This window comes from Austrofundulus limnaeus, unplaced genomic scaffold (assembly GCF_001266775.1).
Source record: "Austrofundulus limnaeus strain Quisiro unplaced genomic scaffold, Austrofundulus_limnaeus-1.0 Scaffold459, whole genome shotgun sequence".
Taxonomy (NCBI): Eukaryota; Metazoa; Chordata; class Actinopteri; order Cyprinodontiformes; family Rivulidae; genus Austrofundulus; species Austrofundulus limnaeus.
The window spans coordinates 341,824-357,622 of NW_013952861.1; the positions used below are offsets into that span (position 1 = coordinate 341,824).

The following is a 15,799-nucleotide window of genomic DNA, read 5'->3' on the forward strand; positions in this document are numbered from 1 at the left end:
GGTCAGGGTTAGGCTATAAAGTCTAAAAAACATGAATGGAAGTCAATGGAAGGTCCCCACGGGGTGAAGAAACAAACTGTGTGTGTGTGTGTGAATGAAATGGAAGGCTTATTGTATAATCTACAAGTTTTTTTTATCTGAACATTTTGACTCATATTTTGGCTGTAGTTTCTCAGAAACCACACTAAATGTCTCCGATTTGCACATTTCAACCATAGAATGTACACGATTGTATCAAAAAAGTAAACTATAAAAAGCCTTGCTAACACTGATATAAAAATAATACACAGTATATTACAGTAAGCAATAATGGTAAATTTTGGCTAAAAGCACAAATAAAAAGACATGCACAGGCAGAGCTCAGACTTTAGAGCAGTGCAGAGAGGAAGACTATTTTCACTGTCCAGCCAGCTGTGTTATTAACTTGCTCTGCAGTGAATCAATTGACAGGTCCCCATGTTTCTCTCTGTGTGTGTTAGCACTTGTGGCTGGGTGTCTTATCTCCCTTCTTTGCCTCTCCAGTTTCCATTTCTAGCTCTCTGACTCGTCAGGGTCAGTGGAAGATTGTCCCTCTTCCTCCCTTCTCCTTTCCTCAGATTACACAGAGGGGATTTCTGTAGGGAAGCATCATGGATTACAATCTACTCTTGTCCTCATGGGTCTTGTAGTATACCTGGAGCATTTGTTTTTTGCCTCATACTGTAAAGTACCAAAGTACTACTGTATGTCTACATGTAAACACTCAGCCAGAACAGATGCTGCTGTTAGCATCACTTTAACTATAGTGTTTACCAGAAGTCTTTGGGGATCTCRCAGTGAGTGAAAACTCCCCTTTTCWATTTASAAGAAAATAGTGGGTGACTTAAAATACATCCCACGCTGGATCTGCATGCAGGCACTGCATGTGTGTGAACAGGTGCTGTGTTCACAGTGGATGTCCTCTAKAACCCCTACAGTCCCATGGGATGCAGAGGTGGTGGTAAAATAAGGCAGAGGCAACCTTGGTTGAAGCTGTGGACAGTCAAGGAGAGACAGAAACGTTGGATGTTTGGCTCTGTGCTTGAGACAAAGAGCATGACCTAAAGGAGTTCCCTGAAGAGGACAACACAACTGTGTGCACAGTGACACACCACACCGATCCCAGAACGCATTGTTTSACAGAGGTGTTATCAAGCAAAGGTTCGGGGTCTTTGAATGTCTCATCTCTACAAGCAGCAGACAACTATCCAGCACCTGGATACACTTAAATGCCTCGTCTCCTGGGCATTTATCCATGTTTTCGGCTAATGAAGGTTAATGACAAAATGAGAGAAATAAAACCAGGAACTGATTGTATATAATGATTTAAGGAGCTTTGGTATAATGGCTTCAAAAAACAGTATTCCKTGAACAATTACTCAGAGCAAAAATAATGATCGTAAGTCATTGTGCATTAGAGAGAGAAAAGAAAGAGAAYGAGACTGAGCAGCAGAAAGGCAGAGATAAGTGATTGAAAGCATGTCGTGGATTATTATTGTGGTGGATTATTGCATTGTCCAAAGTAAAAGGATGAGCACTGGCCCCTGTGGGTGTGCTAATCCCATTAGAGCAGCTAAATATTATTACTGCACGGTAATAATATATATCAAGAAAATGTTCCAGTTTCCTTTGAAACTTTGGATTTATCAGAGYGCACATGGGGCAATTTGGGTGAAATATGTCCATAGAAAATCAACATCGTCCTCTCAAACAAACAATTACTATCTTATTAAAAAAGCCTTGCCAGAGTTTTGTAAACATTAGCATCATTATGGGACATTTCTTATGAGCTTATCTGCTGCTGGAAATGTTCTCACATTCAAAACAACATTAGATGTGTGTGATTTTCATAGAGAAATGTTAATTTAATTTCTAAGTAATTGTGACACCTGTCAAGTATCTCTTATTGTCAATTAACTAATTAGTTTCCAGAATAAATGTTAATGTTTTAAATGAACCATTAGTATGTGTTCATGACAGTACTCTGGCCTTGAATGAGGTTTTACTGTCGCAAAAGCAAACTCCCCCTGTCATCTATGAGGTCTTTTCTAAAGGTCAGTTTCCAGATAATGTAACCGCGTCACAGCATTTAGTGTTCTCTTCAGCTTCAGAGAGCTGCTTATTATTAGTGTTCAGATAAGGTGTGTGTCTGCGGTCCCACCAGGTATTATTGCTGTAACAGTTCATAAACTGGTTTGCATTTAGTTGAAGACACTCTTAAAGAAAGCTTTCTTTGTTGTTCTTCTTCTTATTATTATTATTATTATTATTATTTGCTTCTCAACAATCCCTTCCTTTTCTCTCATCTAAATGTCGACTGGTCTCCCTTGACCTTCCAGACGATTGCATGCCAGCAGCTCTATCTGTGGGCCAGGCCTGCTGAGGGAGATATGATGACTGACAGGTAATGACATCCACTGAGAGCAGAGATTCCCTCAGGGTGCTCTGTCAGCTGGTCCACCTGCCTGTCTTCTGTCCCCTTTAGTCCAGTAATGAAACAATGACTGTCTCACCAATGCTGCTTTCATTGTTTTAACCATTATCTTTTTTTCTCCTCATCATCACCAATTTTGAGTTTATGAATGCGTTACTGACATCACACTACCACAGTCTTCTTGCTGCTTGTGTGCTTGTGTCACAATCGGTTGTTGTTACAGGTCTAGCCTGGGTTTTTCATCTTCCAGTTTCCCTCCCTTTTTTCCTTTGATCTGTAACTCTCCTTTTACGTGTCTTTCATCTTCTGGTGTCAGTCTGTCTGACTCTCAGGTTCAGACAAAAATGTCATCCATCTTTGCTCATGGACTGCAAGACCAAATGAAAATGAACTTTTGACTTTTATTCAGCATTTTTGCTGGCCTACTCTTTCTTTCTGATGGGACGTGTCTTTTTCATTTGAATGAATTTCCTTTTCGGCTCAAAGACTGMTGAGGTGATGGTAGTTTAAAATAGTACAAGATGTCTTTGTTAAGGTATGATCACGTGTTTGTCTAGAAGACAGGAAAGGAGGTTAAGTCATAATTCACAGAAGCTGACATGAGAATTGATAAGGATCACAGACTGTGCACCTGCTGCTGCCATTTTCTTTCAAGTAAAGGTATTTAATTTTTTTTTCTTTTTTGTCACCTCATCGGTTATCGGTCTGATGATACATTGAGCTTCGGGGTTTTTTGCATGGATATTTTAATACATTTTTAAGGACAATTATCAGTCAAACAAATGCATGCACAGTATATTTTCTTCAAGGTGACCTATTTTGCAAAATTCACTTTTTAAAGCCTTTTTTACTCAACTTTGGGTATTTACTTYTTAAAAAACAGTCCTAGGACCAAAGAAATGCATCCAGAGGCATATTTACATAAGTAAATGTATTTAACGTATATTAACGACAAGTTTTATACTTCTGTCATTTTGTRATGTCACAAGTCATACGACAACCCACCGGAACCTGCGTTCAGCCCCTTACCTATCCCCCGGGTAAGACTCCAGTTCCTCAATATAAAAAGCCGTCACCGTGTTGTTGTGCAATGTGCAGCTCAGTTCACACAAGTCTCCAATAGGGCAATGGGTAGAGCTTTGGACCAAAAAGTGGGAGACCAGGGTTTAAGGCTGGCATGGACACTATTTAATTATTTAAATCTTTTTTTCATTCGTTATGAACACATTTTCTCATGTACCTCTATTGTTTAGCTTATTAAAGCCTTGTTAAAGCCTATTTGTTCGAGTTTCTGAGGTATTTTGACCACTGCTGCTCCCTGCTCTGGTAACAGCATGCAGAGTGAGCGCAGAGCAGAGGAGGGAGAAAAAAAAAAGAAGCATGGACCACGACTCTGCCTCTGGGTCTCTCATATGGTTGTACAAYGGAGCTTCTGCTATTATTAGCCATGCTAACGTAAACGCTGGCTTTGGAGGGTGGAGTTAATGCCAACAGATTTTTGGAGGGCGTTACCAACAGAGCTCATTAACATAAAGAGCTCTTCTGAATGGAAGTCAGTGCAGGCAGAACTAGAAAATGGGAAATTTTATTATCTGAGAATTCTTTTGTGCATTAAATTGAATGAACATGGTCTGGATAGCCCACAGACATACCATAAAAATTTCTAGGACCCATAATTGGTCTCCTTTAATCTGCATTTTTTTTCTTTTATGCGTCTGCTTGTTGGGGCAGCTGTGGTGCAGTGGTAGGGCAGCCAACTCAGGACCAGAAAGTTACAGATTCAACCCCCCGCCATGCCCACATGTCATGGTGTCCTTGGGCAAGACACCCAACCCCCAGCTGCTCCCCAGGCGCTTACATAGCTGTCCACTGCTCTACCTTAGCGGTGCTGGGTCAAAAGCAGAGCACACATGTCATCATTGTATGGAAACATGCAATGATGACAAATAAAGTACAGATCAGATTCTCTCAAATGTGTCCATCCATCCTTTCAGTGAGGATGATTTAGCAGCTCTACTCTGAGATCTTTCTTAATAGTAGATGTCCTGCACCCCTTCGTAAGGGTGAGCCAAGCTCATTTCAGCTTCACTGCCTCAGATTTCAAAGCACTAATTTTCATCCTGTCTGTTTTACATTTGGCTGCAAACTACTCCAGTGCCTGCTGAAGGTCTCAGCTTGATAAACACAACCGGTCTCTATCATCTGCAAAATGCAGTAATGAAATCTGAGGCTTCCTGGTGTAGAGACCCACTACCTCTTGGCTGTGCTTAAAAGTTATATCCATAAAATTTAAATACAGAATCAGAGAAAACAGGCTGTACGAGTCCACAAGGGCGTAACTTTAGTTCTACCTCTGGGGCAGGGTTTATGCTCTAAAACCCTGCAAGTCATGACATGGTACATTTTGAAATCAAGTTAAAGCTATCTAAAGACAACAAGAGAGCAGCTGTGTTCTTAACCTGTTAGTTTCTATTGTGTCAGAGCAAGTTATGTAATTTCATTGCAGGGGGTGGTATATTCACCATCAAATTATTGTGGGGGTCATTACCCCCCTAATCCCCCCACAAATTATGCCCATGTGAGTCAAACACTTACTGGAAACAAGTCTGACTTATTACAGACGATGCAAACTAAACTCTCACTTTGATAATACATGGACTTATTAGTTCCTTATCGGGAACCTGAAAACTTGTTATTAATTGCTGGATTGKTAAAGGTCTGACCAACAGGTAATCATAGACAAATTTCTTCCGCAAATCTGGGTTCACTGTGAGGTCCTTGAAGCCTTTCGCTAAGCGATCTGTCATTTAAAGTCTTAAAATTTAGTCTGGCTCTTTAACCAATAGCACGCAGGGACAAACTTCACCTGATAATCTACATGAAACCTTAAGGTCCTTCTTTAAGGAATGTGCAATAAAAATACAATTTATTGTTTTAGGTATTTTACATATCATTTTAAGTATTGAGTTAAAAAAGTGACACATTCACTTTTTCTGTTCAGCATAGTCTCAGAATAGGACATTGAAAAAATACAGGTAATCATTCCCGTGTGCTGATGTTTTGTGAGCCTTTCTGAAGTTGAAGCCTTCAAGAATATTATTTTACACTGTGTACAACTTTGACATTCTAAGCAATTTCTCTCTCCATCATCATACTGAGCCAGAGGTGCTTCGCTTTATGTAAGAGTGACTATCCCTGTTGCTCATTTTTCCTCAGGAGGGGCTCACTGCTACCACCTCCTCGATACTGAAATTCATATTCCTGAATAAAATTTGAGAATCTCTGCTGCAGATGCAATTCCTTCTGTCATGAAGATGTTTTTGTTGCACAATACTGGTCATTTAAAAGTACTCTTTTGGCCCAGCTGAAAGCCTTGGAGCTTTTTCATGGCTTTTATGTTAGCTGGTGTCATGACCTATGTGTAATATGGTTCCCACTGTTTCGCTGTGGCCAATCATGTTAAGTTCAAAACTTTGTAATTGCGCAATATGAACACAAGATTTAGCTTTTGCCTGGATTAACTGCTTGGTTAGAAAAGACAAGAAAAGGACAGCATATATCCCAACATTTTTTTTTCTAAAAAGTTTCYAAGTACGAGTACAAAAACTTATGTTTATGTACTCACCGATGCCAAGTACCAGTACTGAGTACTCACACGATGATTAAAAAAACATTCATTTTATTTACAACAAAGTGAGTCTTCTTTCTTAYAAGCCTACGCCCTTCTGACTGGATTGAATCAAATACACAGCATGACATATGCTGTTGCAGCATTTTAAAATAAATAAAAATAACAAATAATTAAGATTTTCTTTCTACTTGTACAAATTTCTTAAACATGGAACCGACAAACTTCACTTGAAACATAAACTGTAATACATTCAGTGGAGTATTGGTACCAACCATGATAGTATCAGTAATGGTGTTGGTCTAGAGTACTGGGGCATTTTGTACGAGTACAAGTACTTGCAAAAATCCTGGTATCAGGCCCAGTATCTTTATCAGATACCACTACCATAAAGATGCTTTGAATGCTTTACTAAGACTGGAGATTGATTAAATGCCTGTGTATGAGCTGCCTTGGTGCAGCTGAACCAAAATGGCTCATGAACTGAATGAAAATCATGTGCATCAATGAAATTTCAKTAGATTTGCTAATGTTACTGCAGAAAGGAATATTAAGTTTAGTCTATCTTATTAACACAAGCTGTAATTTAGGCTTAATAGTTTTATTTATGGCAAAAAAATAATAAATATACATTTTCTTCTCCACTGCTGTTTTAAAAATTACTCTGAAATTGTCAGCAGCTATCTCTCAGCAGAACTAAACTTTAGAACACCAAGCAGATCTCTGTTTTTGGAGACAAGCTTATGCTTGTTTAACTGAAAACAGTGAATCACACCACATGCTGTCCATCTATGACAACCATAATTTGTCTTATATCATCATGTTGACAAAAATAAGCTTCTATTTCAAAAAATACTGTCATTTACTTTTACCCACACAAAAAAAAATAATAATAATAAAAATTCATGGTCATTACAGAAACAATATTTGGAGGAATGAGAACAGTTCAGCTGGTTGAAGAGAGAGATAAGGTTTGGAGTTTTTCTCTGAGAATATTTTTTTAATTAAAGGGAGCAAATCTGAGCAGATATCAATTGTAGCCTGGATCAAAAGGCGGTGCAGCACTTTAATATGCAGTGACAAGAAGAAGACATTCTGGCACTAATCACTAAAAATGTTTACATCGTCTAATGTGGTTCTTTTTTACGCTTTGTGGATGTTTTTTCTGACATTACTGTGAGGAAAACAACAACTCTGTTTTCATTTCATCTGATTTCATTATGCATTCAATATAAAAACTCCTTTTTGTAGAGGCAAAAAATATGTGATCCATTGGTGTGTTTTATTTTTTTTTTTTCGCTTCATGGTAACATTGTGAGCATTACGTCCATCTGCTCTCACTGTTTTTGCTGACACATTTCACTCTTTAAATTATTTGTTTTAAAATGTTTCTTATTCTGAAGTGTTTTTAAGTGATTTTATTGTGATGCATTCTGATTGGTTTCAAAAAATAACTGCATAAACCTCATCAGATTTTGTGGTTGCTAAAGCCTCTGTGGCTCCACGAATGATGTCCCTGCACTTGGCAGCTTGTTGTTTTTTTAAGCTGTGAAGCTCTGCGGAGCTGCCTGGGAACAAGCTGAAGTGAAGCAGAAATTAAAGAGACATTATTCAAGAAATATATTCCCCGGACACACAATCCTGCAACGTGCACATTCAGACACATTTAGCAAATAGCTRCCCACATGCTCTCTGTGTCCCATGAGTCTTGTTTTAAAGACAAGCTACATGACAGCTTCTGTGCATTTATTCCCCTGAGTGACATGAGCCTCAGATCATAAAGTACTAATAAATATGTACTGCATAGAGACCCTTAACATTCAAGTACATAATAGTTATTTATGAGTAGCATTTGGGTGAGAACACTCCAACGCTGACAAAAATAAATCACCTTTAAAAAATGCCACCTCACTTTTATTGCTCCGATGTAGAATATTAACATTTTTTTTTCCTGTTAAAGTAAAAGCCACATAAAGAAATCCGATAAAAGAACTGTAAATACAACTTTTAATTTTAAAAGTTCCAATCTTTTACTTATTTAGTATGTTGTGTTGCTAAATGTATTATTGATAACAGACTCAATCGTTTTCATTGTAGAGAAAACCAAAGTTATGCATACATCTGAATGATTGTTTCACTGTTTTCAGATGTTTATTTAACAATTTTTGAGTGTCTCTAGGTTGATGTGGATATTTGCTGTTATTTTTATACTGATTTCATTCCTGGTGCCATATTTAAACAGGAAAGTTTGTATTACAATATATATATATAATGTTATATTCACCCTCTTCACACTGTTGCTAATATTAGTGTCATTGTGCTGTAATTACTTGACCTGAGAACAAGTTGTATTCTCTGATGTCYTTCTTGTCTCAGTCAATAAAGCTACGGGCTGTTGGCAGAGAAATGCTGTCACAGACCATCAACAAGAACAAGAGAGGTTTCTAATTATTCTCTCGTCATCCTACTCTCCACCACACTGTTCACCATCAGGCCTTGCGGGTTTGAACATACACAGAAGTTGGAAAACAAAGGCATCATTTTCTCATTTACTTCCAAGCTGATGTTCTTTTTTTAATGACTCGGACAAGCTATTGGTTTTCTTTTTAATTAGCTTCAACAGTAATTATCATAATTATTGACTGCCTACCATTGATATTTACATTCAAAACGATTACATTATTTACTTTCTTCTGAGAAGGCAGCAGCAGCTGTAGGATAAAATGAAGTGAAACTATCAAACATATTATAAGTCAGTAAAGTCACCTTTACCATTCAGCCTCAGATTAATGAGACTCAACACATCAGTCTGCTCACACACAGAATCATAGGAGTGTGTAGGCTGTAATTATATTTGTGACATGAGGAAATCAGTTTCTTGTCACCAGGTCTTTAGTGAGCAACTTTTTCTAATTATGTTAGCACCTCAGCTTCTCTCAGTATTTCATGCCACAGGGTTTGAGGTTGAAATTGATTAAAACCTGAAGTTTCATTTTCCGTGCAGTCGGACAAGCAGATTGATTGACTAAAGGTTTACATTAGTACAAGTGAATAAAACTGCTTTTAGAAGCTCTGTATTTGGCTGCTTGAATATACAAGTGTGTATTTTAAATTTATAAACATGTGGAATCAACTCATTTCTCATTAGACACCACAGATAATTGACAGCCAACACAAAAATGGTCATTATTGTTACCTTTACAGATGCTAAGCTAATTTTGGTGTAGGAGTAGCTAAGAGTTATTCACCCCACATTCTCTAAGCATTAAATACAAATTGCCAAACCTCACACTGCTGCGTTTGATTGTGTGTAGCATCGTTTGACCAAATATTTACCAAAAAACAAAAGATTTTTCCTCTTTTCTTCAAAAGATGAATTTTAAAGCTCTTGATATGATATGCTATCCTTCAAAAATGTTTGGCCTTTAAATTCATCTGCATTTAACAGCTTCACAAAAAAAGAGATGCAGCCAGCAAGTTAGTAAAAGGAGCGAGCAGATCTTTCATTAAACAAGCTCTTCATTCTTGATAACTTTAATAACTTTCCTGAAACACTCCAAGCTTCTGCGTCCCTTTTATCATAAATACCAATGATCTCTCTCAGAGGGGGAAAAATAAAACTATTGGAGTAGAAAATAGGTAAAAGTGTGCATTAGTTCACATTTTCAACTTTTAAATGCTTCTTCTTTTATTAAATTAGACAGTCACGATGGATGATTTCCCAGCTACAAAAGCAAGACAGCAACAGAAACTGAAATATCTTAATTTGAATTAAGCTAAAAGCAATCTGCTTCCATATTATGAGTCTCCTTCATGGTGCCAAAATATTTGTAACCTTCTGGTGCATACATCTTTGAGCTATTACATCTGAGTTTTAGTACCAAATCTGTTGGAGTGTGTTGACTGGCGATCTGTTATGGATTAGACAGAAAAATCAAAACTTCTTCTATTTTAAGCAAAAGTGACCATTGCATTATTCTAACATGCGTGGATTCTGGAGGTTGTTTCCAATAAAATCAGCAATGTTAACTAAACAATTGCTTTTATCAGAGGTGCTAAAATACCTCAGAAGATACAATTTTTAAGCCATGTGCCATTATCTTTGTCTCTAACAGACTTATCTTCCTTACCGTCCGGAGCCCGCCTCGGTGTATCTCCTGGATACTCATTGATTAGTTTTGATGGATTAAGCAGCGGCTTATGTTTTCCTCATGTGAAAACAGCCTCTCTTGTTTGCCAAAAGTCATGTATTGACCAATGCAAAATGTCAAATCCTGTGGGACCATTGCCTGTCAAAACTGTACACTTTCTTGTAAGATACATGTCTAACGTTCTTTCAAAATTTTACAGATTTAAGGGTTATAGTTGTGTCAAACCTAAAAACAGGTTTGATAAAATATCAAATCATCATGTTTTTTTTATTTACTGTACATGTTCCATCCTATTATATAATTTTAGTAAAATAGTGATGTCATGTCGATCTCTATTTTTTTGTTTGTTTGTTTTTTCCACAGCAATACATCTATTGCAATTTTTTGAAACACCCGGTGGTGGGCAGCGCTAACCCAAAAATTAGCTCTGCAATTTCTAAGGAGCTTATGAAAATATTTAGGTCCGCAACTAAAAAAACACTTATGCCATATAAAAGCAGCAGAAGCTAATTTTAAAGCACAAGTTCAATTTGGCACTTAATAGCTGGCAACAATTTAAGTACAATATTTGTACAACACTGCCAACTAGCGGTGTATGAACCCTTGTACAGCTTAATCCTACAACCCCCGATTGCTGGGGATGTGATTTCCTGAAACAGAACTTTGGCTCCTGGTGTAAAAATTAAAAACTTGATGAGGCTTGCTAGTTTGGCTGCTTCTTTGTCTTTTTCTTTTGTTTGTTGTAGATTTTTCATTAAAGAAGTGAAGAAATTTTGTAACTGATTAATTGAATATCAGATTCAGTTTTGTATTTTATGCTTTCTGATCTTTTCAGTCTGTAAGGTTGAAGCTGACAAAGAGTTGGTGTGTTATCATGTGTTCTTTCTCTTAGCCTAAACAAAACTGGGTGACGTTCTGACATCTGACGTAAAAGGTAACACCTCCTGGGGTATAACCAGGAAGGGATGAACATTATAAGCTGAATTCCTTTTTACAGCAGCAAGAAGTTGTCAGTGTTTTGCAGAGTGTCTGCTCAGAGCAGATCTCTCTTGTTTGTTTTGATTTGGCCCAATGTTGTACGCTGAGGCCTGTGCTGCTCAGTGCTGAATGAACCTGATTGGAGTCAGAGGACTGAAAATAAAGTTTTTAACAAGAAACCCAGCTGAATCCTGTTTATTCGGACATACCATTTTGAACAGCGCATATTTTTTCCAACAGAAGCATCAATAAAGCAGTTTTAAAACTGTTAATTGGAAAACTGAAGCGATGCTTTCAGGGTACATGATGGATTTGAGTTGTGACGGGAAACGAAGGTTTTCCATGTAGTTGCTTCAGTTGACCACTAGATGTCTGTCTAACCCCGTTGGTGGATTGCTTCGACCAATTACGTCAAGTATTGAGCTCCAGCGTTTAAACTTTTTTTTTTAAAAAAGGAGCTCCGATTGTAAAGTAAAATAAATTGATACATACAAAATTTTAGTATGGATTACAAACGTTTACTGTTTTTGCTTGGAAAGGGAGTACTAAACATCGCCTTCCTGCTACGTAAGCAGACACAAAGCATTGTGAGAAATGAGAACCGTGACCGAGAGCAACAGTCAGCGAGGATGTATATGTTTCCAATAGTGTTTTTATCTGGGAGGGGTGCTGTTAGACAGATCACATGTGTTGTGATTCATTGACAGCCATACCTTCTGCTGCTGTTCAAGATAATGATGACTGGTAGATAATTAGTTATTAGTGGTACTGCATGTTAATTTTAGAAAACGCAAATCTGCTTGTGAATTATAAAAATTAGTAAGACCGCTAAAGCGCAAATGAATTATTTAGGTCTGCAATTAGCAGATTTGCTGGTGGACTGGTGCCCACCACTGGAAACACCATATACAGTTCATCTAGGTTATAACTCTCTGTGTGTCAGTGGTGTTATTCACTAACAGTGCTGTACATCAGTGATCGTATTAAATTGTTGATTGTTGCTGATGATCAAGAGGGAGTCTGTAGTACAAATTAGGAAATAATTTTTTTGTCCATTTTTTCTTCAGACAGAACTTGGAACAAGCTTCCTTCACCTCCTCCTTATTTTCTGTTTCTCAGAGAAGCCTTTTAATCATCTGCAGGCTCTGGCTTACTGCAACTGTGTCCTTTGATGTTATCAGATAAGCCGATATGTCTTTGCACATGAAATGTAGATGTTGTTTACTCAGCTGTGTGATCAGGTTTGGTAACGTCACTTCAAACATGTTCTAGTTCTGAATGAACCTCTGCAGAATTTACCGTGTTGTGATTGGAGCTGAAGTCATAACGCACAGCCTACAGTTTTTCTCTTTCATGAATAAGTCTGAAAAGCATTTATCTTTCATTGACAAAAAAGTGTAATACTGTTTGTTTTGAGCTTAATTCCGCCATTTCTGAGTTGGAGATTTGTTTGGCACAACAACCTTTGTGTTTACCAAATAACTTCTGCTCTTTCTATTTAATATTTTTTTCTTTCTCCGAGTGCAGATGTGCGGCTGAGTTTTGAGCTTTCATACAAATATTAATTCTTGCAGCCTGCTGAAGTGGGTGGCCCAGAGCACGAACAAGTGGTTGATGTAAAATATTTAAAGATTGTTGAAATATGACTGACTTCCTGTGGTTCTGAAGAGTTTTGATGCAATTTGGAGCTGCTTGGGTTGAGGAAGTGTTCAAGGTTTTATTTTATGTATCCTTTATTTTTATGACTGCATTCAGCCTTTTTAATATRAGTGGACTCACATTAACAGTTGCTTTTAGAAGATGTGGATTTATAAAGAATAATGCACCTATATAGGCACTTTAGATTAATGATAAACACTGTTCACAAAATGTCAAGTGAATATTGGTTGTAACAAAYCCATGCACCATGGGAGCAGCTTTCAGTAGAGCTTTTATTGCAGAAGGACTAAAGGATTCATGTCCTCAGATCAAGAGCTGTAGAGGCCACACTGGTCTTAATCTGTTGCAAAAAATGTTCCAAATTTAATGACTAATTAAATAAGTTTATTCTCTCAGCCTCACAAACCTAACATGTTTTTAATCTTTTTTTTCCAGCTGCTATCCTTGATGATCCAATGGAGTGCAGCAGAGGAGAACGTTTAGCCATCACGCTGGCCAAAAACAACATCAACCGGAGCAGCAACCGCTCCACCACGAGCAAGCTGGAGGTGGACATCTTTGAACTGCTGAGAGACAGTGAATATGAGATGGGAGAAACAAGTGAGTATAAGGGGAAAATACTAATGAAGCGCTGAGGAGAAGTGTGTGTGTGTGGGTCTGTGTGTGTTATTGTGTGTGTGGTGCAGGATTATCTGGTCAATATTAGTGTTTGTGCCAAACTTGAGGAAAAGAAAATATTAAATGTGATGCAGACCAGTCAGCAAACACACAAAAACTAGTGTCTCGTAAACCAGAAAGTCAGCTTTTTCAAATTGTGCAGACAGTTTTTCCATTTAATGATACATGGTTTTGTGTGTCACACATTTTACCTGAGTAAACTTCCATATAGAAATTGACAGACTGGCACATTGCAGAAACTCTGAAACAAAAAATATTTTCTAAGATGACTTTGGTCTCATGTAATATAAGACACTTTTGAGATGTTTTCTCTGATTTTTACTGTTTTCTCAAGTGCAGTTATTCAATTTACTGTAATGTAATATTACCTTATGAGTGGTCTTCTAAAAGACAATTCAATTTGGTATATATATTTTAGACAAGAAATCCACTTTTGAAATATGAAACAAAAATTAAGAAGAGTTTGTTGGAAATGTTTGTCCAACCACAGAGTTTAGAAACTATAACTAAAACCAGATAAGAGTTTTTGCGTGTCTATCTAGACAGGAAGCTGGAAAATACATATGAATGAAAAAATGTAAGAAGGCAACAATATCCTATAGATATATGCAGGTAGTTGTTGAGGTGTGACCCCCAAAGGTTTTTAGATGGCTCTACAAGGCCATAGTCCACCCCATGCTATGCTATGCTGCTTTAGTATGGTGGGTTTGAGTTCAAGTTGGGGTGGCTGCATCCAATGCAGACAGCAGTGTTACTGTCACATAGGTATGAGGACATACTGGCATTATTGGTACTGAAAGAGCTGACAACCTTGCAAAAGCTGGCAGTTAGGGCCACTTCAAAGGACCAGATCCTGTTCTAGAAATTTCAACAACATTCCTTAGGACTGTCCTACAGGCCTGGATTCAGTCCGCTGGAGGGAGCTGGCAGGCTGTAGACAGGCATGAGAACTGATAAATGGTCCAAATCTTAGGTTTGGGAAAGCTCTCATCGCCCTGACAAGGAAAACTTAGAGCACACTGGTTGGAATCCTAACTGGGCAAAACCTGCTCAACCACTACAAAATGGTGATGAGACTCCATGACAATGGTCTGTGTGATATCAGAGACCCCTTTGCACTACTTAGGCCACTGCCTGGCTCTGAGAAGTCAAAGAAAAATAATTCTTGGGAACCCTGTTAAGGATCCTGAGAAGCTCAGAACACTGAGTGTTTCTAACCTTGTGTCCATCTGAGAGATGCAAAGGTTTGATTAAAGCTCAGTGTCTTTTTGGGGAGAGCAATGAGTCCACTTATGAGGCTCCTGCTCACAAGGATTCTTTATCCATCCCCACTCACCATAATCCATAACACCTGAACCTTTGCATGTAGCTGTATAGTTGTTAATGTTTTTAAGAGACTCTCAGATCTGTTTCCAGGCACCATCATGCAATTCTTTGTGACAGATGCACTCACAGGGATGTTGTTAACACTAACTAAAGAACCTGCTTTTTATAGGTCGCATCGACACCCTTAATCGACATTTTATCCAGGACATTAAGACACCATGAGGCCACCTCACACCTCAGTTTTTATTGGTTAAATTCTTGCAATTTCTCTTAAAAACACTTCAAAGCACAGCATGTGTTTTTAGAAAATGACCAACATTAAACGCAGTGACAAGAAGTGGAGGGATTGATTTTTTTTTATATTCAAACAAACACAAAAGCTTTAGTTTTGCTGCTGATTCTGTAAAAACACCAGTTCAGTCTCCACGTCAATAGGAAACTGTTATTTTCTCTCTGCCTGGATACCAACAAATCAAGACTGAATCTTGTTGCAGTGGTTTTCTGTTTGTCTCCGTGTGTGCTTGTGTGTGCAGAACAGCATGGTGTGTATGAGTTAGTTTGTGTGTACAAAGTAAAAACGTCTTCTGTATATTTGTGTGTGTATGTGTGCACGATTAAAGCCAGGAATTGGATTAGGGATGGATCAGTGGCCTCAGCCAGATGGAAATATCGAAGCTGAGCTGCCAGCAAAGAAAAGTTGCTTGCATATGTTTTTCCACATACACGCACAGACAAATACTGTCTGAGTTTTTTTTTTCTTTTTTTAAGATGGGGCGAGGGGTGTCTTGAATGCATTGTTTAAAAGTTGCAGATACAGTGTCTCATTCCAACACATTCTCACTCCCGAGTCGTCACATATTGACGTTTTTCAAAGGTCCCTTTGCGTCCAATTTTGACGCATCAGGTACCCCCCTCGCGTCAGTCCTT

The 15,799-nt window shown here is 38.0% G+C and overlaps 1 protein-coding gene across 1 annotated transcript in view; it reads left to right on the forward strand.

Moving 5' to 3' along the window:
• The window catches only part of LOC106529682 (glutamate receptor ionotropic, kainate 4), a gene marked incomplete at both ends in the record, with an annotated part of 58,026 nt that overhangs the window by 10,487 nt on the left and 31,740 nt on the right, over positions 1 to 15,799 (forward strand). The window contains 1 exon segment of the mRNA XM_014025162.1: positions 13,304 to 13,468. Coding sequence (XP_013880616.1) covers positions 13,304 to 13,468 — 165 coding nt within the window.